The sequence below is a fragment of the Cervus elaphus genome, chromosome 25 (genome assembly GCF_910594005.1).
Source record: "Cervus elaphus chromosome 25, mCerEla1.1, whole genome shotgun sequence".
Classification (NCBI taxonomy): Eukaryota; Metazoa; Chordata; class Mammalia; order Artiodactyla; family Cervidae; genus Cervus; species Cervus elaphus.
In genome coordinates, this window is record NC_057839.1 from 53551317 (window position 1) to 53575007 (window position 23691).

The 23691-nt window shown below is 44.8% G+C and overlaps 2 protein-coding genes and 1 non-coding gene across 3 annotated transcripts in view; 2 read left to right on the top strand and 1 right to left on the bottom strand.

Annotated features, from left to right (window-relative positions):
* The window catches only part of CDH18 (cadherin 18), a 1203920-nt gene that overhangs the window by 57052 nt on the left and 1123177 nt on the right, over positions 1 to 23691 (top strand). The window lies entirely within an intron of this gene.
* TRNAH-GUG lies at positions 12708 to 12779 on the top strand. Its single transcript has one exon. It is a non-coding gene; the product is annotated as a tRNA-His (tRNA).
* Positions 14029 to 15849, bottom strand: LOC122683658 (MLV-related proviral Env polyprotein-like). Its single transcript, XM_043887442.1, has one exon. The coding sequence runs from the start codon at positions 15847 to 15849 to the stop codon at positions 14029 to 14031; it is 1821 nt and encodes a 606-aa protein (XP_043743377.1).

Here is a 23691-nt window from a genome sequence, read left to right on the forward strand (position 1 = left end):
ATTTATTAGATATTCATTAGAGATTCAGTAGTTGGTTATACCTGTAGCATTCACAGCCATGAGTGAGACAGTGCATGCCTGGATCTGTGGGGGAAAATGGAGTGTTAAAGCCATAAGGGGTGGTAGTGTGCACAGGTCAAGGGTGCTATATCTGTAGGCTAGTGGGTGAGTCATGAGCTAAACGATCTGAAGGATACTCAGTGTTCTAATGTATTGTGTTAGGTGGTGAGATGAAAATGATACATCACATCATCATGTTCTCTTCTAAAAATTTGCAGCTATAACATTAAAAACATGTGTGAAGAAATTAGGCACTTTTGAGCAAAATTATGCCCCGACCAGTGATGCTGAAGAAGCTAGGGTTGAACAGTTCTATGAAGACCTACAAGACCTTCTAGAACAAACACCCAAAAAAGCTGTCCTTTTCATTATAGGGGACTGCAATGCAAAAGTAGGGAGTCAAGAAATACCTGGAGTAACAGGCAGATTTGGCCTTGGAGTACAGAATAAAGCAGGACAAAGGCTAATAGAATTTTACCAAGAGAACACACTGGTCATAGCAAACACACTCTTCCAACAACATAAGAGAAGATTCTACACATGGACATCAACAGATAGTCAATACCAAAATCAGGTTGATTATCTTTGCAGCCAAAGATGGAGAAGGTCTATACAGTCAGCAAAAACAAGACTGAGAGCTTACTGTGGCTCAGATCATTGAACTCCTTATTGCCAAATTCAGACTTAAATTGAAGAAAGTAGGGGAAAACTCTAGACCATTCAGGTATGATCTAAATCAAATCCCTTATGATCATACAGTGGGAGTGACAAATAGATTCAAGGTGTTAGAGCTGATTGACAGAGTGCCTGAAGAACTATGGAGGGAGGTTTGTGACATTGTACAGGAGGCAGGGATGAAGACCATCCCCAAGAAAAAGAAATGCAAAAAGGCAAAATGGCTGTCTGAGGAGGCCTTACAAATAGCTGTTAAAAGAAGAGAAATGAAAAGCAAAGGAGAAAAGGAAAGATATTCCCATCTGAATGCAGAGTTCCCAACAGTAGCAAGGAGAGATAAGAAAGCCTTTCTCAGTCATCAATGCAAAGAAGTAGAGGAAAACAACAGAATGGGAAAGACTAGAGATCTCTTCAAGGAAATTAGAGATACCAAGGGAACATTTCATGCAAAGATGGGCACAATAAATGACAGAAATGGTATGGATCTAACAGAAGTAGAAGATATTAAGAAGAGGTGGCATGAATACACAGAAGAACTATACAAAAAAGATCTTCATGACCCAGATAACCAAGATGGTGTGTGATCACTCACCTAGAGCCAGACATCCTGGAATGTGAAGTTAAGTGGGTCTTAGGAAGCATCACTATGAACAAAGCTAGTGGAGGTGATGGAATTCCAGTTGAGCTATTTCAAATCCTAACAGATGATGCTGTGAAGGTGCTACACTCAATATGCCAGCAAATTTGGAAAACTCAACAGTGGCCACAGGGCTGAAAAATGTCAGTTTTCATTTCAATCCCAAAGGAAGGAAATGCCAAAGAATGCTCAAACTACCACACAATTGCACTCATCTCACATGCTAGCAAAGTAATGCTCAAATTTCTCCTAGGAAGACTTCAACAGTATGGGAACCACGAACTTCCAGGTGGTCAAGCTGTATTTAGAAAAGGCAGAGGAACCACAAATCAAATTGCCAACATCTGCTGGATCATCGAAAAAGCAAGAGTTCCAGAAACATATCTACCTCTGCTTTAATGATTATGCCAAATCCTTTGAATGTGTGGACCACAACAAACTCTGGATAATTCTTCAGGAGATGAGAATATCAGACCACCTGACCTGCCTCTTGAGAAATCTGTATGCAGATCAGGAAGCAACCTTTAGAACTGGACGTGGAGCAACAGACTGGTTCCAAATTGGGAAAGGAGAACCCCAAGGCTGTATACTGTCACCCTGCTTATTTAACTTATATGCAGAGTACATCATGAGAAACGCTGGGCTGGATGAAGCACACGCTGGAATCAAGATGGCCAGGAGAAATATCAATAATCTCAGATATTCAGATGACACCACCCTTATGGCAGAAAACGAAGAATCACTAAAGAACCTCTTGATGAAAGTGAAAGAGGAGAGTGAAAAAGTTGGCTTAAAGCTCAACATTCAGAAAACTAAGATCATGGCATCTGTCCCGTCACTTCTTGGCAAATGGATGTGGAAACAATGGAAACAGAGGGTGAATTTATTTCCTTGGGCTCCAAAATCACTGCAGATGGTGACTGCGGCCATTAAATTAAGACTCTTGCTCCTTTGAAGAAAAGTTATGACCAACCTAGACAGCAGAGACATTACATTACCAACAAAGATCTGTCTAGTCAAAACAATGGTTTTTCCAGTAATCATGTGTGAATATGAGTCTTGTACTATAAAGAAAGCTGAGTGGAAAAGAATTGATGCTTTTGATGGGGAATAAGTGTAAATCTATGGCTGATTCATATCAATGTATGACAAAACCCACTGAAATGTTGTGAAGTAATTAGCCTCCAACTAATAAAAAAATTAAAAAAAAAAAAAAAAAGAATTGATGCTTTTGAACTGTGGTGTTGGAGAAGACTCTTTTTTTTTTACCTTTTTTTTTTTTTATTAGTTGGAGGCTTATTACTTCACAACATTTCAGTGGGTTTTGTCATACATTGATATGAATCAGCCATAGATTTACACGTATTCCCCATCCCGATCCCCCCTCCCACCTCCCTCTCCACCCGATTCCTCTGGGTCTTCCCAGTGCACCAGGCCCGAGCACTTGTCTCATGCATCCCACCTGGGCTGGTGATCTGTTTCACCATAGATAGTATACATGCTGTTCTTTTGAAATATCCCACCCTCACATTCTCCCACAGAGGTCAAAAGTCTGTTCTGTATTTCTGTGTCTCTTTTTCTGTTTTGCATATAGGGTTATCGTTACCATCTTTCTAAATTCCATATATATGTGTTAGTATGCTGTAATGTTCTTTATCTTTCTGGCTTACTTCACTCTGTATAAGGGGCTCCAGTTTCATCCATCTCATTAGGACTGGTTCAAATGAATTCTTTTTAACAGCTGAGTAATATTCCATGGTGTATATGTACCACAGCTTCCTTATCCATTCATCTGCTGATGGGCATCTAGGTTGCTTCCATGTCCTGGCTATTATAAACAGTGCTGCGATGAACATTGGGGTGCACGTGTCTCTTTCAGATCTGGTTTCCTCAGTGTGTATGCCCAGCAGTGGGATTGCTGGGTCATATGGCAGTTCTATTTCCAGTTTTTTAAGAAATCTCCACACTGTTTTCCATAGCGGCTGTACTAGTTTGCATTCCCACCAACAGTGTAAGAGGGTTCCCTTTTCTCCACACCCTCTCCAGCATTTATTGCTTGTAGACTTTTGGATAGCAGCCATCCTGACTGGCGTGTAATGGTACCTCATTGTGGTTTTGATTTGCATTTCTCTAATAATGAGTGATGTTGAGCATCTTTTCATGTGTTTGTTAGCCATCTGTATGTCTTCTTTGGAGAGAGTCCCTTAGACTGCAAGGAGATCCACCCAGTCCATCCTAAAGATTATGAATCCAGAATATTCACAGGAAGGACTGATACAAAAGCTGAAACTCCAGTATTTGGCCACCTGATGCGAAGAACTGACTCATTTGAAAAGAACCTGATGCTGGGAAAGATTTCTGGCAGGAGAAGAAGGGGACGACAGAGAATCAGGTGGTTGGATAACATCACCGACTCAATGGACATGAGTTTCTGTAAACTCCAGGAGTTGGTGATGGACAGGGAGACCTGGTGTGCTGCAGTCCATGGGGTCGCAAAGAGTCGGATGCGACCACGCAACTGAATTGAACTGAGCAAAATCATAAATAAAAATTGTCAATACTATATCTACTATAAGATTATGTAAGAGAAAGAGAAATCCATGAGGTGGGCTAAATGCTGGTGGACATCAGGTTCTGAGAGAGACCTGTGGCCAAGGACAAGAGGGTGTTAGCAAGCCCACCCTGCCATGTGAAGTGGCGCTGTTGAGAAAACAAGGGTTAACAGGTTTTACCAATTCAGAGGCAGTTACTTGAAGATTTAGCACACCCAAAGCTCCACCTGGCTGTTTTTATGCAGAAGAAAGCTTTTCCATCATTATGCCCCTCCACACCAATACCTTCTCTAGCCCTAACAGTCAAAAATACTACATTCGTTTGAAGTCAAATGAAAGTGGGCCACTAGAGTTTCCTGAACAGTTAAATTCTAACAACCCAAGTGTCTCTCTTGAAACTTTGGATGTTCTGCCCTGTCAACTTCCTCTCAATAGAAAGTCTTCTCTGAAGCATTGTACACACAATAGTAACTTATCGAGCCCTAGGCTAGCTGAGTTCTACCAAGCTCCTCTTGGAACTCTGTTTATGACCATTTCCTGTCTGCTGATAAGAAGTCCTTTGCGGCACCGGTACTAATTCCCAGGTGCCAATCATGTCTATACTCTCAGAAACATTAGGAAGGTTTATTCTTGCCAAAACACTTTTCTTGCTGTTTTCTTTTAGCTCTCACCTCATTGTTATTCACTGAATTCTGAACTCTCTGGGGAAATAAGCAATATGTTCATTAACTATTGAGTTAGTGGATAGAAGGATTTTGCTGGCAACAGTGAAATATAAGGGAAAGCAGAGAATTGGCAGTATGGGGTTCTTTCTGAGAATGATTCCTCTGCCAGCAGTTTTAGCTATTTTTGTAGTGATATAAAAGAAAATGAGTAATTTGCCAAATATTTTGGACTTAAAAATATAATTTAACCTCTTGTTGTTTTTTTTTTTTTCTTTCCTGGTGGTTAGATTTATTTTTCCTTTTTTGTTCTCATTGAAATGGATATTTAAGAAAAGTTGGTAATGGTAAATCCAGGAACAGTGTAACATTCTAAAAGCTGTTTAAACTTTATTGTGTCTTTTAATGAAAAGGAAGTCACATATATTATAAGAAACAGATGGCCATTCAAAAGAATTCACATTTATATTATTTTATTGAATTGTAAAATTATTGGAAAAAATAAATTTAGGTAGAGTTCATGGTATCTGCCAAAAAAAAAAAAATCAATTGATTCTTTAAACAAAGCAACAGGATTTATGAAGGGGCCTCAGCTATATGTGGATAAATCAGACTTATACAGATTTTTCAGATTTTAGATGCTAATTTCCTTGCCTATTTGCTTAACTCTAATTCTCTTCCACTAAAGTAGTAGTTTATGACCTTGGGTATATATTAGTATCATGTGGGAAGTTCTTATTTGTTTATTCACATTGTTTATTTGGATTAGATTATGTATAAGTAATTCTTCAAGGTTTGCAGGTGGTTCCAAGATACAAGCAGGGGTGAAAAACACTGGTAGGAGTGAGGAAGTCTCTCTTTGTGAATGGTACAGATACAGACAAAAATCGCTTCTATATAATAAATTAGTGATTATATTTATTCCTCTTATATTGCATAATACCTTTTAGAATCCCTCCATGGTTCAGTGTTTAGAAAAGCACAAATTAGTGCTAATTTATGTGTCCTTCTTCAAGGTTACGATATCTGTAAATCCAGAAACCATCTACAAAATTACCTGTACCCATTTTGATACAGGATAAGTTTGTTTTCTTTGAGCTATACCCTTTTAACCTATGAAAGGATAATGATTCTTCTGAAATAGCATGCATTACATCTTATTAAGGAAAATGTTTCACTATAAGAGAAACCTGAGTGCTAGGAATTAGGTAGTAGGTAACATCAAGCTCACTATATATATATATTTTTTTTTTTTTTCCTTGAAAGTGCTTCAGTTACAAAGAACTTTCCAAATGACATGGTTTAAAACCTAAACCCACTGAAATGTTATGAAGTAATTAGCCTCCAACTAATAAAAAAAGTAAAAAAAAACCTAAACGTCAATGTGCAAATCCATTTTTTGAGCAAATATTTCCTTTATTCAAAACTGTGAGGTGCTTTTATTTTTCTCACTAATATTGCAGATCTTTAACATACTCAGCATTAACATTCTCATCACTTATTTTTATGAAAATAGCAGAATGGCATTCAAACTGGAAGCTATTTTTGCCTAAGCATCTTTTCCCCTCTAAACCCAAACTGCTTCCCAATTCTTTAGATTTTGTAATCAATTAAAAAAGTCAGACTAATAGAAATTACATTCCCCAGTTAGTCCACTGGGTTTTTAGATTATTAAAATGTAGTATAAAATTGCTGTGGGAAAGAAATTCTTTAATCAGCATATCTTAAAGAATATATATTTCTGCTCATAAATATTAACTGTTCTAAAAATTTGTCCTGTGTGGTAAAAAATTAAAACTAGAAGAGTAGACAAAATATATGAAATTATCTTAGACATCGCACAATAAGCACCACAGAACTGTGATCCCTGAGAAAAGGGAAATAATGAGGTGAGGTGTTTTCCAGAATACAGCATAAGGAGTTGAAAGCAAAATACACCCTAATCATCTTACTGAGCTGAGGAGACAGAGGCTGGAACTTGGAGAGGTAAGCATGGCTAAAAATGATGGAGCAGCCTTCTGGAGGGAGACATTACACAAATCCTCCAAAAATATATAGATTGTTCTGAGAGGAAATGACTGAAGATTAAAGAAAGAATCATTAGAAATAAGTAGACAAAATATTCCCCAGAGCTGGGAATAGTTTATAATCCCTATAGTTCAGAAGAGAGACCTTGGTTACATGGGGCACTGGGAAGACCGACTCAGTAGGACTTTGTGTGGTAGGCAGACTCTCTCCCTCCTGGAGAAATGTGATCTTCACACCCTAATCCTTTGTGTTGGTTGTGTTATATGGCAGAGGGATATTACAAGTGAAATCTAGATTATTGACCTTAAAATAGAGGAAGCTTCTCCTATGACTCAGCAAGGAAAAAATCTGACTGCAATGCAGGAGACAGGTTCAGTCTCTGGGTTGGGAAGAATCTCTGGAGGAGGAAATGGCAACACATTACAGTATTCTTGCCTGAAAAATCCCATGGACAGTGTCACAGTCAGACACAACTGAGCCACTGAACAGACAGAGATACATATAATAGATTCATTGAGAGGACTTTTAATGGACATTTAATTATTATATAGTGAAATATACAATTAGTTAATTAAGAAAATGACATTAATCCAACCTTAAAATAGGTTATCCTGGATTATCTAGTTGCACCAGATGTAATCTCCTTGTTCATAAAAAATGGAAGCAGAGGGCAGAACAATCAGTCAAAGAAATGTGGCCGGAGAGGGAAAAAGCAGGAGAGATAGGAAGCATGTGTTGTTTTGACTTGTCCTTGTTGGCTTTGAGGATGAAATCAGGGGTTCATGCAAGAGTCCGGGAATGAAAGTGGTTTCCAAAAGCTGAAAACTATTCTCAGGTGGCAGGAAGCAAGTGAATCATAACCTTAGTCCTACAACCTTAGGGAACTGAATTCTGCCAATGAAATGAATGAACAAGAAACAGTTTCTCTCTGGTATATTTCTGTCGACATTTAATATCTCCAAGTGGCTGTTATTTGAAGATTATTGTCTTGATCCATGACTTTTGACAGTATATTTTAAGCACTTTTGCCCCCAACTGAAAAGCATACAGTGCGAAAATGCTGTAATTATCAGGAAGTTCTGTGTCCAAGGTAAGCCACAATCATAACAAAGCACAAATCTTAAAACTAAAAGTCACACACAAAAAATTAGTATATATCTACAGTAAACTGATGCAAAGAACTCAGAAGTTAGCCATCAATACTCTGCTAAATAATTTACAGGTCAGATTTTACTATTACAGTTTTAGAAGTCAAAGAGAAGGCAGTACAATGTGCAACGATTAAAAGCTTGTAGGATATGTAAAAAGGTTAAAAAAAATCTAGGTTACTTAGCTTTATAAAAAAAGAGCAATGGTTAATTTTAATAAAACTCTTAAAGATTAGGCCTCATTTCTTTCTCTTCTTTCTCATTCATCTCTTCCTTTCTTTCTTTCTTCCCTTTTTTTTCTATTTAAAAAATGTGAAAATTTATTCTATATGGTGGATGAAGAAACTTCTTACAGTAATGGCGCTGAAGGTGGGTGGATGAGGTACAAAGAGTATAAAATTCAATTAAGGACAGATATGTTCAGAACAAAGTCACCATGAGTGAAAAATTTGGTTTTCAGTTATGAAGATAATTGGATATTTTTTTTAAAGAAACAAAGGGAAAAAATCATTTTTTCTACTCAGAAATGGTGTAAGTGTTGCCTATATTAAAACTGATAAGTTCAATTGTATGTTGTCTGTTTTGCACCTCTACTTTGGAGTATAGATAAACATATTCATTTCATTTTAAAAATATTTATTATTTGATTATTATATTTGTGATTCATTTATAGTCAGACAGAGAAGCCTATACATCTATTTAGACTTTGTTTCAATGTAGCATGTTTTTAAGTTCCTCCTACCCATTTGATTTATAAGTCTGAAATCAGGAAATTTTATGCTATGTATTTATTTAAATAACATTAAGGTTCAGCATATTTAAAGCCTTAAATAAGTCAAAACCCCTTATTTCTTTTTGCATGCCTACTGCTTGCCCTGTATAAGCAGCCTGGTTTTCAGATATAGTGAGATATTTTTTTTTCCTCCTTTGAGGAGTATATTCATTTGCTAGTGCTTCCGTTATCCACAAACTGGGGTGCTAAAACAACAGAAATGTGTTGTCTCACAGTTCTGGAGGATAGAAGTTCAAGATCCAAAGTTGGCAGAGGTGGTCCTTTCTGAGGCTGTGAGGAAATCTGTCCCATACCTCTCACATCACTTTCAGTGATTTGCTGGCAGTGTTCAGAGTCTCTGGCATGTAGAAACATTGTAATGATCCTTGCCTTCTTCTTCACATGGATTTCCCCATGTTTGCAAGTCTACTTCCAAATTTTCACTTTTTAGGAATACACTAGTCATGTTGGATTAGGACCCAACCTAATTACCTCATTTTAACTTGATTATCTCTGTAAGTTGTTCATTATTCAGTCATGAAGTTGTGTCTAACTCTTTGTGACCCAATGGGCTGCAGCACCCCAGACTCACCTTCCCTCCACTATTTCCCAGAGTTTGCTCAAATTCATGTCCATTGAGTTGGTGATGCTATGTAACCATCTCATCCTCTGCCCCCTCACATTTCCTGTTGACTTCAATCTTTCCCAGTGTCAGAGTCTTTTCCAGTGAGTCAGCTCCAGGAGATAGTGGAGGACAGAGGAGCCTGGCATGCTTCAACTTAGTGACTGCACAACAAGAGGTCTGGCTCTGATGACCATCCGGCCTATCAGCTTATGGCTCATTTAGCAGCCTTTCCGAAAACCATGTCACTCCTTCTCTGATGACACAGTTAAAGACCTGAAACCACAGAGTACTGGTCTGGTTATGCTCCATCATTAGTTTTGTTGCTCCTCATATTGTTACCTTCAAATTCCCAACAGGAAATTGGTTTCAGAACCATATCAACCCGCAGAGCACCTTTCATCATCTGAGGGACATGGCTGCCTTCTCCCAAGGCAAGGGCTTATAGGAGAATCACTGAGCTCTGAAGACGTTACTGTCTTCTCTTCCTCTTTGTCTCTCATTCTCATCACTTCCAGAACTTCCTCGTCGCTTAAAACAGTAGGGCGTTGCTGACTAACAAGAGCTCTGCGTTTCTCATGCATAAACATGCAGACTTGAGACCTCTAGGCTTGGCTGTTGATAGCCCAACAAGTGACAAAGAACCTGGAAAAATCCTTTCTTCTCAATGGAACTTGTTTCTCACAGCTGGTATCTTGCTGTCAAATCTTAGTTTTCATGTCAAAGTTGAATTTTACCAGCTTTTAAGTTTTCTTATTTTAAACAATATAAAACTTTTATTGAAGTATAGTTGATGTATAATATTATATGCTACAAGTGTACAATATAATGATTCACAGTATTTAAAGTTATACTCAATTTATGGGGCTTCTCTGGTAGCTCAGCTGGCAAAGAATCTGCCTGCAATAGAGGAGACCCCAGTTCAACTCCTGGGTCAGGAAGTTCTTCTGGAGAAGGGATAGGCTACCCACACCAGTATTCTTGGGCTTTGCTGCTGGCTAAGATGGTAAAGAACCTGCCTGCAATCAGGAGGTATAAGAGACACTGGTTCAATCCCTGGGTCAGGAATATCCTCTGGGGGATGGCAACCACTCCAGTCTTCTTGCCTGGAGAATTCCCATGGACAGAGGAGGCTGATGGGCTACAGTCCATGGAGTCATAGAGTTGGACATGACTGAGTGACCAAGCACAGCACAGCATACTCCATTTTTAGTTATAAAATATTGAGATTTCCATGGACAGAGGAAGCTGGCAGGCTACAGTCCATGGGGTAGCAAAGAGTCAGACATGACTGAGCCATTAACACAAAGAGACACTGTCTATATTCCTGTATTATGCAATATATCCTTACAGCTTATGCAACCTAATAGTTCGTACCTCTTAATCCTCTACCAATATACTGCCCCCTCCCCCTTTCCTCTCCTCACTAATTTGTTCTCTATATCTGTGAATCTTCTTTTTTGTTATGCTCGCTAGTCTGTTATATTTTTTAGATTCCACATATAAATGATCTCATACAGTATTTGTCTTTGTCTGATTTATTTCATTTAGCATAATGCCTTACGAGCCCATCCTTGTTGCTGCAAGTGGCAAAATTTCATTATTTTTATGTCTGACTAGCATTCCATTGTATAAATATACAGTAAGTCCCCTACTTATGAATAAGTTTCATTATGAAAGCATTTCCATTAAGTCCAATTTGTTCGTTAAGTCCAATAAACTTAGCCTAAGTACCCAACAAACACAATTGGCTGTATAGTACTGTACTATGGTAAGTTTGTAATCCTCTTCACACAAATAATATGTATATAAAAAGGGAACAAAAAATAAAACGTTTTGATATTATACTACAGTACCTTAAAAGGTGCAGTAATACATTACCAAAGCTGACATGCAGGGGCTACATACACATTTGCACCTTTGAAAATGTGTAATTTAAAGGGTTGTATGTAGGGGATTTACTATACATCATATCTTCTTTATGCATTCCTCTCTTGATGGGCACTTATGTTGTTTCCATATCTTGGCGATAGTAAACAATCCTGCTATCAACATTGGGGTGCATGTTTCTTTTCAAATTATTATTTTTGTTTTGGGGGGATATATACCCAGTAGTAGAGTTGCTGGGTCAAATTATATGACTAATAAGTGGTTAATATGCCAGCATTTATAAATAACCCATACAACTCAACATTGATAAAAATCAAGTAACTCTGTTAAAAAATAGGAAGAAGAATAGTCATTTTGTCAAAGAGGAAATGTGGATGGCCATTAGGCACATGGAAAGATATTCAACATCCTTAATCATCAGGGAAATGCAAATCAAAACTACAATGAAATATCACCTCACACCAGTCAGAATGGCTGTCATCTTAAAGAACACGGATAATGAATGTTGGTGAGGATATGGAGAAAAGGGAAACCTCGTACACTGTCATGTCAGTCAGAATATAAATTGGTGCAGCCACTGTTATAAACAGTAAGAAAGTTTCTCAAGAAACTAAAAATGAATTTTACCAGATCATTATTCTTAGGAGTGCTTCTCTAAAATGCCAAAGTCACCACTCATCTCTCTAGTGATCTAAATCAAAGAGGGATAGTTCTGTGCTGTAGAAGAATAAAAAGAAAAGCAAATTCATTTGTATTTTTCCACACATTCACAGATAATACTATATATACAAAGTTAAAACTTAGCAAAATATGTGACATCCAAAAATATAGTCATAAAATTCTGGCTCACTGGAGAGATTAATATAAGCCATATGTTTAAACTCAATCTAACCACTTACAAAAAACACAAATATCAAATCATAAAATTTATATTATGTTCAGCTGATCATATGTTGAACTAAAGAAGTGTCAAATAACCACTAGGCAGTCACTTCCTACTTCCACAACAAGAACATTAGCACTGTGTCAGCATTCTTTTGAGAAATGGAGTTTTACAGAGGAAGAAATCAAAGGCCAGTTCTAGAGTAATCAGTGCACACACACACACACACACACACAAAACCAAACCGACAGTGCATGTTATTTAGCTGAAATTAGGTACAGGCAGGGGCTTATGGATATTTACTGTTTATTAGCACAATTGTCCTTCTTTTATTTATAAAATCAGTTTTGAAATTCCAAGGTTTACTGATGAAACTTTCAGTCTTCATTTGCAGAAATCATTTATGCATGAATTCATTAGCACCTGTGCTCAATTGCTAGATAACAGTTTACTTTTGAAAAGTTTGAAAAATTATATAATATTAAGGTAGTGTGAAAAGATGACAAAGTAGGGAAACATGATAAAAAAAACAATGACTAAAGCTTTAGGCCATTCCAGGCTTGGTCACTTAACTGTCTTTTGGAATGTGATATTTAAGTTAGAGTCTTCTCTGCATTTCTTCCTCTATTGAATGACATATGTGTATTTACCCTGAGGGACTTTGTTAATATTAAGTGTAAAACATGTAAGATTTCCAGCACACATTCCCTCAGCATTGGCTTTTAACACATGAGAGCACATATTGCTTATTAATGAACTTTCTAGAAAACAAAAGGCTTCCCTGGTGGCTCAGAGGGTAAAGCATCTGCCTGTGATGCAGGAGACCCAGGTTCAATCCCTGGGTTGGGAAGATCCCCTGGAGAAGGAAATGGCAACCCACTCCAGTATTCTTGCTTGGAGAATCCCATGGACAAAGGAGCCTGGTGTGCTACAGTCCATGGGGTGGCAAAGAGTCGGACACGACTGAGCGACTACACTTTCTTTCTTTACATACTTAGAAAACAAATACATAAAACTGATATGTAAATGTTTGAAAGCATAAGGATATTCAGATGCCTAGCTGTGAAAATTGATAGCCATTGAAGTAATTTTAAATAGTTATTTCAAGTGTGATTTTTTAAATCCAGGTGAAAGTATAATCTTTATTTGAGAAATGCTAATTGAATTTTTTTAAATATAGAAAAATGCTTTTTAGTAAAGAAAGGACTGCTACTCAACATTTCAAAGTACAATTTAAACTTGAGGATGTAGCCCAAGTTCTTCAGAGTCACTGCTCCCCATCTCCCTGTTATTCAATCCCTCTTTTAATCTCCGTAGCCAATTTATTAGCTTCTTCATGAATCAAATGCCTTTTAACTTTCTATTTGTTTTACATATCTTATCCAGCCTTGTATTTTGCTTTTAATTTAAAAACTAGTTCAGTGAAGTGGCTTATTTTGATCTGTCTTAAAAGAAAAGCATTCTTCAGTTCACTACTTACCCTATAAAAAAGTAAAGAAAAAAAACCAAAATATTGGATTTAATGTCTGTCATTTGCATAAACTGAAGCTTTTACTGAACATTGTTTTTATCTTAAAAACTTGGAGAAATTAGTACTGAATTTGTTGAGATTACTATTGGTGCCTGTTAGAAAACGCCGCGGGAGAAAGAAAAAGCCGCCTCTAAGGACCGGTGGTAAAGGCCTTTTTATTAAGCGTCGCTCTCGCTCTCGGGCAGAACTCCCGGGGGGCTGGTGAGTGAGGAGACAAAGGGAGTCTGCAAGGTATGAGGGGTGGGGAGGGGTTTTATAGTCCGGGCAGGGCGTCCAGGCCAGGTCTTTTCATATAAGGAAGAAAGCGCGGGCTACAGCGGTGGTCAGTGTCCGAGGGCTGTGTTGGTACCTGATTGGACCAGGCTGCAGGGGGCCAGCCCCTGAAAGTTTAGCCAGCCTCCGGAATTTGCCTTGTAGCACTTTCCCGGGGGCATGCCCCGACCTTTCATCCCGGCCTTTTAGTTATAGGACAAGGGGCGCCGGTTCTCTCTGGCTTCTTCCTGCTGAACGGGGGCGGCGAGGGGTAGGGTGTGGCCGGGATGACAGGGAGCGTCTGCCGTTAATTTTGTCACAGAGTGTCCGTTGGAAGCCCTTGGTACTGCTGTCGCAATACCATCAGCTGAACCGTGTTGAGCCGCTGTTTGACGAAGGCCAAGAGCTTATTTAAGAGACAGGGCCCGAAAGTTAAGAGCAACAAGAGGATTATGAGTGGTCCCATTAAGGTCGAGAGCAGGGTGGTCAGCCAGGGGGAGTTTTGGAACCATGATTCGAACCAGCCTTGCTGGGCTTCCCGTTCCCTCTTTCTGCGCTCTAGTCCTTCTCTTACTTTGGCCATGGACTCTCTCACTACCCCTGTATGGTCTGCGTAAAAGCAACACTCTTCTTTGAGGGCTGCACAGAGGCCCCCTTGTTGTAAAAAAATCAGGTCTAGGCCTCGTCTGTTCTGTAACACCACTTCTGACAAAGAGGTTAGGGATTTTTCCAAGGCCATCATAGACTTTTCTATTCGTGCAATGTCTTCATCAATGGCGACTCTCAGGGTGATTAGGCCCTGATGTTGTGTAGTCAGGGAAGCAATGCCCGTGCCCGTTCCGGCCGCCCCCAGGGCGAACAGTGTTGCTAGAGTAATAGCTGTAACGGGCTCCCTCTTATGTCTGGGAGCTGGGGTATCTTGGTCCCAAAAGTTGTAGAGGACCTCCTCTGGGTGGTATGTAATCTTGGGTACTACTACTACCATGACACAGAATTCTCTGCTCTGGTCGAAGACAGCCAAATGGAGACAGGGCGTCAGCCCAGTCCGTGAGCATATCCACCACCCCCCGATTTCGGGAATGACGTAGGTCTTGTCGGTGAAGTTGGTGTCATTGTCAGTCTGGGCACACAGGGTTTGTTTATCTGTAGGAACCGTGCCTAAGCAGGTCCCCGAACCCCATACTTGTTTCATGGTAAGGCCCACCTTGCGGTCTCCCCAAGAGCACTGTGGTGGGTTAGAGAGAGTGGATAAGTTGTAGGTGGCATTTAAACCCACGGCCTCGTAGTAAGGTGGGTGTGAGGTGTAACAAAGCCAGCAGGATTGAGTCGCATTAGGATTGGAGTGGTTAAGGGCCCCGTAGGTTTCTTTGATCAAGGCCCACAGGGGTTCTTGGGTTTCTGGTGGGTCTGTCTGGGTTAGCTGAAGAGAGGGGGTAGGGGTAGGCGAGGTCACAACATTTGCGGCATTTGTCCCTTGTGGTGAGGGGCGGGGGGGTGTAATAATCTGGTTGGGCCCCATAACTTGGGTCTGGGCGGGTTGTAGGACTTGCTGAACATACAATGTTGCACTATTGCTTCCCGTACCATAGGTATCATATATCACTACCCCCCAGGACAGCCCGGAAATCCATCTATTTTCAGTCCGTCCCTGCTGTGTGAATGATAGTCGGATCTGGTCGCTGCATTGCCCTGGGTTGGAGGGTCGTCCCTGCCAATCTGATTTTGGAAGAGGACCCGTGAAGGACATATTGATCAGGTCTGGCCTGGTCACCGACCACTTCCGATACCCATCATTGGAAGTAACACAGCCCCAGGATTTACAGTAGCGGCTCACCATTCCCCCACAGGTTTTTATGTTTTCTCGCTGATGTCCCGGGCAGGCATAAAACCCGAGAGACCTGACCCTACACTTGGAGTATCCTGATTGTTCGATTAATTTTGTAAGGTTAAAATATAAGTCCGGCCACCACTTATCTTTCGGTTGGGTGGCTGTGGTCCGGTTTAGCTCTTCGTAGGTCTCTCCATTTTTTAAGATCCATGTGACTTGAAAAGGCTGGTGGGGGTTTTGGTAGGTGTGCCCCCCTTTTTCCAGGACCCCCAGTACCCCCAGAGTAACCCAGAGTAGAGAGTCCCGCATTGTTCTGAGGTTGGGGTGAAGGGGGTGTGGCGGACAACCAGCCTCGTGGGTCTCGTAGGGATGGAGCCGGTAACCAGGTCAGGGTGTCCCAAGGGAATAGCACCCCAGGAGTAGGAAGCAGATGGCTAGGTATGTGAGGGCCAGGGACAGTCGAAGAATGGAGGACCAATTGCGGGGGGCCGCGGCCGCTAATCTAATGGCAAAAAGTATGGCCAGAGCTGTGATTGTTAGCAGCCACAGCGGGTGATGCCAGGTCAGCATCGGATATCAGGATGTGGTCCCCCAATTATTTTGGGATTGACGACAGAGGGGTTCGGGTGATGGTCAGTTTGGTCGGCCCCGTGAGGGTGGAGTGGTAGGAGTAATTGAGAGGAGGGGCCTGGGCCGGGGCCGCCCCTGTCTCTGGGAGACCCGGGGGAGCTCGTTTGAGCCGGGTCAGGTGATACCAGGGCTCGTGTCCCAGCAGTTTGGCTGCCGTGGGAGTGGTGAGGATTACAGTATGGGGCCCCGTCCAGCGAGGTTGTAGCAGGCGGGGACTCAAGGTTTTTAGCAGTACCTGATCTCCCGGGGCCAGAGGCTGAGTTGGCCCCTCGTCGTCTGTCGGTTGTGGCAGGACCCGGTTTGCGTGTTCTCTCAGCAAGGATCGTAGGAGGGAGAAGAGGGGGAGGTACCCCGCAAGTGGGGGAGCCTCTCCCTCTGGGAGGTGAGTCAGGAGATAGGGCCTGCCGTAGAGCAGTTCAAAAGGGGTCAAACCTGTTTTGGAGTGTGGTGTGGTGCGAATGCGAGTGAGCGCCAGAGGAAGGAGGTCGACCCAAGACAGCCGCAGTTCTGAGGCAAGCTTGGTCAGGTGCGTCTTGATGATGCCGTTCACCCGTTCTACTTTGCCTGACGATTGGGGCCGATAGGGGATGTGGAGATGCCAGTCGATGCCCAGAGCCGTAGCCACCTGCTGGGAGATCTGTGAGATAAATGCAGGCCCATTGTCAGACTGGAGGGAGTTTGGCAACCCAAATCTGGGAATGAGATGGGTCGTCAAGACTTCTGTCACCGCCGCTGCCGTCTCTCGGGCGGTGGGGAAGGCCTCGACCCATCCTGAAAAGGTATCCACCAAGACCAGCAGATAGCGGTAGGTTCGATGTCTGGGCATGTGGGTGAAGTCTATCTGCCAATCCTGCCCGGGCATATGTCCCCTTAGCTGGTGAGTCTCCTGTGGGGGTCGGAGTCCTCCTTGAGGAGAGGTGGAAGCACAGGTTAGGCAGGAGCGGTGGACCGCATATATGGTCTGTCTGAGATGTGGGGGAGAAAAGACAGGGCTGAGAAAGGAAAAGAGAGCCCTTGGCCCGATGTGGAGGGTATTGTGGATTTGGGATATTATGGCCTTAGCCTGGCGCTCAGGAAGCACCGGTTTATTATGGAGTAGTATCCATCCCGACGGGTGCCTCTGAGCCCCTTCCTGTGCCAGCAAGGCTCTGGCTTCTTCGCTGGAATAATCTGGGTTGAGGGTGGATCTCAAAGTCAGCAAGGGCTCGGGGGCTTGTTGTAAGGTGATTTGTCGAGCCACTTGATCTGCCATATTATTACCCAGAGCGACACTGTCATGAGTATTTTGGTGTCCCTTGCAGTGTATGATAGCGACCTCTTTGGGCAGAGATAAGGCATCTAACAGTCGAATAATGTGGGGGGCATTACAGATGGGGGATCCTTTAGTGGTCAGGAAGCCCCGCTCTTTCCAGATTGCCGCGTGAGAATGGGCAATCAAGAAGGCATATTTGGAGTCTGTGTAAATATTGGCCCTTTTTTCTTTTGCTAGGTGTAAGGCTCTAGTTAGGGCTGTTAGTTCAGCCTTTTGAGAGGTCGTCCCGGGTGGCAAGGGCTGAGCCTCCAGGACTTCTCGGGTGGTTACCACAGCATAAGCCGCCCTTCGGTTTCCATCAGGATCTCGCTTTGAGCTCCCATCGATGAACAAAGTTAGCTCTGGATCTGGTAGAGGTTCGGAAAACAGGTTGTGAGGTGGTTGCATAAGGGACTCAAGGACCTCTGAGCATAAGTGGGCTGGGGGTTCTGAGGAGAGGGGGAGGGAGGGCAACGAAGAAAGCGGGTTTAATTGTGGAGAACGACTCACGGAAACTTGCGGATTGTCCAAAAATACCAGGTGAAACTGCTGGAGCCTGGATTCGCTGAGGTCAGAGAGAAATCTAGAGGCTAAAAGATCGCCAAGGCGATGAGGTGAGAAGATGGTCAGGGGCTGACCATGAATCAGCTTTTTAGCATCAGCGTACAATGTTGCTGCTGCCGCTAGTGCCCGCAGGCAGGGGAACCATCCCCTGGCTGTGGGGTCAAGTTGTTTGGATATGTAAGCAACAGGCAGCAGTTCAGGGCCAATCGGTTGCACCAGGGCTCCAAAGGCTATCCCTCCCTTTTCATCAGTGTATAGATGGTGTGGATAGTTGGGATTTGGGAGAAAGAGAGGGGGTGCAGCCAATAGGGTTGAGCGTAAAGCGTGGAAGGCCTTAGTCACTTCAGTGGGGGAAGACAGTGGTCCTGTGGGAGTCTCTTTAGCAGCGGCATATAGGGGTTTGGCCAGGGTGGCGTAGTTTGGGACCCAGTGTCGGAAGAACCCCATCAGTCCTAGGAAGGACAATATCTGGTCTCCGTTGGCCGGAGGACAGATGGACCTGAGGAGGCTACACCGATCTGCCGTCAGGGCCTTAGTGGTAGGGGTGATTTTGAGGCCTAGATAGACAACAGAAGTCTGAGTCAGTTGGGCCTTGGATTGTGAGGCTCTGTAACCCTGGGAGCCAAGGAAATTAAGAAGAGTTGCAGAATGTTGTCGGGAGGTTTTTTCTGAGGGGCTGCAAAGGAGCAGGTCGTCTACATATTGGAGGAGGGTGCTAGGGCGGAGCGAGCATCTGGCCAGGTCTCGGGACAGAGCCTGTCCGAAGTAATGGGGACTGTCTCTGAACCCCTGAGGGAGTACAGTCCATGTGAGCTGGGTGGTAAGCTGAGTGTCGGGGTCAGTCCAGGTAAAAGCAAAGAGGAATTGGCAGTCGGGGTGGAGTGGGATGGTAAAAAAAGCATCTTTGAGGTCAATGACGGTAAAATGAGAGGTTTTGGGAGGTATGGAAGAAAGGAGAGTGTAGGGGTTAGGGACAAGTGGATGGGCAGGGACCACCGCCGCGTTGATCAGGCGGAGATCCTGCACTAGCCGGTAGTCTCCTGAAGCCTTTCGAACAGGAAGGATGGGTGTGTTACAGGGGGAAGTCGTGGGGATCAAAAGACCCTGTCCTCTGAGACGGTCGATGATGGGCTTTAGTCCCCTGAGGTTATGAGTAGACAAAGGAAACTGGGGCCTGGCTGGGAAGCAGGTGGGGTCTCTTAGCCGGATGAGGACTGGAGGGTGGTGCCGAGCCACCACCGGGACTCGGGTGTCCCAGACCTCAGGATTAACAGAAGAGGTTGGGGGGTCAACAAGTAACATTAGGAAGGCCCCTGACGTGGGAGCCGATCCTGGAGTCAGGTGAAGAGTGGCCTTCAGCTTAGCGAGTATATCTCTTCCCAAGAGAGGAGTAGGGCAGGAGGGGATGACCAAAAAGGAGTGGGTAAATAGGCAGGAATCTAATTGGCAGAACAGTGGTTGGGTTTGGAGTGGACACGAGGGTTGGCCGTCAATGCCCATAACCGAAACCTGGGAAGGACGTAAAGTGCCCCCGAAAGAGGAAAGGACCGAATAGGTAGCCCCCGTATCAACTAGAAAGTTGATGGACTTACCCGCTACCTGGAGCGTTACCCTAGGCTCGGCTTGGGTTATTGGGGTCCCCGAGTCTGGGCGGCATCAGTCATCATTGAAGCTCAGCAGTTCCGAGGCCGGAGGAGGGCAGGAGGTCTCCCTGGGGCGCTCTGGTCTCCGGCCCCTAGAGGTCGGAGCCCGAGAGGCCCGGGGACAGTCACTAGCCCAGTGTCCTCGTTGTTTGCACAACGGGCATGGCTTGGAAGGAGGCCGCGGATTGGGGCACATCTTGGCCCAGTGTCCTTCTTGGCCGCACTTGAAGCAGGCCCCCGGAGGGGGGTTTTGGGGCCCCGAGCCCGCCGCCGGCCGGAGGGCTGCTACCAAGGCCTGGGTTTGCTGGTTTAGGAGGCTTGCCTGAAATTCGGCCTTTTGTTTGAGCCTTGCCTTTCGGCTGGCCTCAGCAGTTTCTTCACGGGCGTTATAAACTTTAAAGGCCATTTTTACCAGGTCTCGAATAGGGGTCTGAGGGCCATCCTCAGCCTTGGCCAGTTTTTTTCGGATGTCAGGTGCGGATTGGGAGATAAAACGATTGGCCAAGGTAGCTGCCCCCATGGGGGACTCAGGGGACAGTCTGGTGTATTGAACAAGGGCCTCAGTCAGCCGATTAAGAAACATGGCTGGGTTTTCATCGGGCCCCTGAGTCACCTCATCTAGTTTGAGGAGGTTTACCACTTTATGAGAGGACGTTTCCATCCCATCAAGGAGACACTCTATCATATAGCGTACCCGCAGCTGGCCGCCACCCCCTTCCTGGTAGTTCCAATCAGGGTCGGTGTCAGGAACTGCCTGAGCTCCCGGGGGGCGCTCGGGGGAGGGGTTGGCACTATGCCGCTGGTCGGCCTTAGCCCTGGCTGCCGTCCAAATGGCCTGCCTCTCCTCGGGGGTGGTGGTAGATCCCAGGATGACATATATGTCCTGCCATGTTAAGGCATAGGCGCGGGTCAGACCAGTAAACTGCTTAATGTACTGAGTGGGGTTGGAGGAAAAGGATCCCAGCTTGGCCTCAATCTGTGCTAAGTCCTGGAGAGAGAAGGGGACGTGGACCTGGGCTAGACCCTCAGCTCCGGCTACTTGTCGCAGAGGGAGTAGCGGGGCTGGGGGAGGGGGCGGGGAGGCCCCTGGAGGGTTGCTATGGGAGCGAGTGTGGGAGCTAACCGGAGACGAGTAGGGAGTGACGGGGGGAAGGGGAGGATACAAGATAGGGCTAATGGCCGGAGAATCTGGGGCCGGCGGTGAAGCCTCAGGGGCGGGAACAGGAGCAAAAGAGGCCGGAGTAGGGTTAGAGGGGGAGGGGTTAGGAGGGGCCGGAGAGGAGGGGGAAGAGGTAGGAGGGGCCGGAGTGGAAGGGGAGGGAGTAGGAACCGGAGAGGAAGGGGAGGGGGCCGTGGGAGAGGCGTAGGGAGGGGGGGCCACCAGATCTTCTGGGGGAACAGAGAAAGCAGAGGACTCAGAAGCGGGAGGGGTTGGCTTAGCTCGGGAGGGTGGAGTCGGGGGGGCCATGGTGAGTAGGATCTGGCTAGGAGCACACGTAGTGCACAGGGTGGGGCGAGAGCGCAAAGCCCAAAAGGCCTGAACATAGGGGACCTCAGACCATTTTCCCGTTCTCCGGCAGTAATTATCCAAATCACGGAGGACGTCAAAGTCTAGTGTCCCTGTGGCTGGCCATTGTGAGCCATTATCTAGGGAATACTGAGGCCAGGCCTGTGAGCACAGAAAAGTGAGCTGCTTGGGACGGATATCTCTCTTTAGCCCTAGAGTCCGCAGGTTAGCTAGCAGGCACTCTAAGGGGGTGGAGTATTGGGGATCGGGTTTGGAGGCTGTCGATCCCATGGCGACCACGGGGCGTGGAGGCAACCCCCGCTGTCCGAACGTCTTCGGACGAGTCGAGGGGAGCCGGAGGTCCGTGTAGTCGCGGGGAACGTCTTCCTCACGGCCGCAGGGACCCGGAAAGGCCGAAGCCGGAGGTCTACTCAGCCGCTGGGGACGTCTCCCCACCAGCTGGTGACCGGGAAGGCCGGAGCCGGAGGCCGAAGCCGGAGGCCGAAGCCGGAGGCCGAAGCCGGAGGTCTACTCAGCCGCTGGGGACGTCTCCCCACCGGCTGGTGACCGGGAGGGCCCAGTAAGTGCGCACTGGTTACGGAGCCCTAGGAAGTGATCGCCAGGGAAGGCAGGCCCCAAAGCCGAAGGGACTTACCCCGTATCCTGCCGTCCGGGGGGTTGGTCAGCCGCCTGGGTCCGGGGCTACCGCGGCGGTGGAGCTCGAGGGGGGGGCCCCAACGGCGAGTGCCGGGGGCCCCTCAACCCGAGCCCCACGTTGGGCGCCAGATGTTAGAAAACGCCGCGGGAGAAAGAAAAAGCCGCCTCTAAGGACCGGTGGTAAAGGCCTTTTTATTAAGCGTCGCTCTCGCTCTCGGGCAGAACTCCCGGGGGGCTGGTGAGTGAGGAGACAAAGGGAGTCTGCAAGGTATGAGGGGTGGGGAGGGGTTTTATAGTCCGGGCAGGGCGTCCAGGCCAGGTCTTTTCATATAAGGAAGAAAGCGCGGGCTACAGCGGTGGTCAGTGTCCGAGGGCTGTGTTGGTACCTGATTGGACCAGGCTGCAGGGGGCCAGCCCCTGAAAGTTTAGCCAGCCTCCGGAATTTGCCTTGTAGCACTTTCCCGGGGGCATGCCCCGACCTTTCAGTGCCCTTCTTGCTTCTGTAGTTCCCACGGTCACACTTTCTGGTTAGTACACCAGGATTCTAGAAAAGGATGGGATTCCACGAAGAGTGGTTTGCAGAACTCCCCCCATCTCATTCATTACTCTGAAATATCTTGGATGGTATAAAGCTGTATATTCTATGGTATGTGAATTTATGATGCCTTTGTTGAGACTGATGAAGCTAATGTAAATGTTATAAAATTAATAGCAACTTTTAAATATTCTTGCAAGGAAATTTTAAAGATATAATAAGACAAGTAAAAAAAAAGTAAAAATGGAATTTTCTCCTTATTTTAAAACCCTTTTCATCAGCTACATTATAATACTTAAAAAAATCTCACAAGGACCGGTCCCATATGTATATACACACACCTATACATACACCTCCAGTAGCTTATTGGGCATGTGCTGACCTAGGGAGTTTGCCTTTCAGTGTCATATATTTTTGTCTTTTCATACTATTCATGAAGTTCTCAAAGTGAGAATGCTGAAGCAGTTTGCCATTCCCTTCTCTAGTGGACCACATTTTGTCAGAACTCTTCAGCATGACCCTTCCAGTTTGGGTGGCCCTACACGGCGTGGCTCATAGTTTCATTGAGTTAGATAAGGCTGTGGTCCATGTGATCAGTTTGGTTAGTTTTCTGTAATTGTGCTTTTCATTCTGTCTGCTCTCTGAGGGATAAGGACAAGAGGCTTGTGGAAGCTTCCTAATGGGAGGGACTGGCTATAAGGATAACTGGGTCTTGCTCTGGTGGGCAAGGCCTTACTCACTAAATCTTTAATCCAGTTTTCTGCTGATGGGTGGAATTGTATTCCCTCCCTGTAGATTGGCCTTATGCCAGCACACAAGGGCTCCCAGGACTGTTGTTGTCGGTGCACCTGTGTTGGGCCTTTATTGGACCGGCACCTGGTGGTCTGGAGTCGATGAGAGAGTGAAAGAAGTAAAGAGGCTAATATTCCCTGGGTTACGCAGCCGGCCTCCATGCTCCAGGGAATCAGCCAGAGAGAGAGAGAGAGAGAGAGAAAGAAAGACACGGGGACCAAAGCTCTGATGGAACAAAGGCGTTTTAATCAACATGGTGGTGTGGGCATATATACTGTCTTACAAAGTAGTTATTCTCAGCAAAGATAAAGATTAAAATTCCAGACTTACAAAACATAAGATGATCCCTATCAAAGAGAGATTTGCAAACAATCACCTTTTACCGTATGGTTCATAAAAAGGAAGAGGGTACTTATCACCGTAATGAGAAATGCCTGGATTCCTCAGCCCCAGGAAAGGCGTGCCTCTCCTCTTAATTCCTGAATATCCAGGAATTAATAAGGGCCAGAGGGTTCCTGACAGATCCAAAACA

What these genes read in the sequence shown, in the direction of transcription:
- LOC122683658 (XM_043887442.1), bottom strand. Translation starts at nt 15,849, where the DNA reads ATGCGGGACTCTCTACTCTGGGTTACTCTGGGGGTACTGGGGGTCCTG.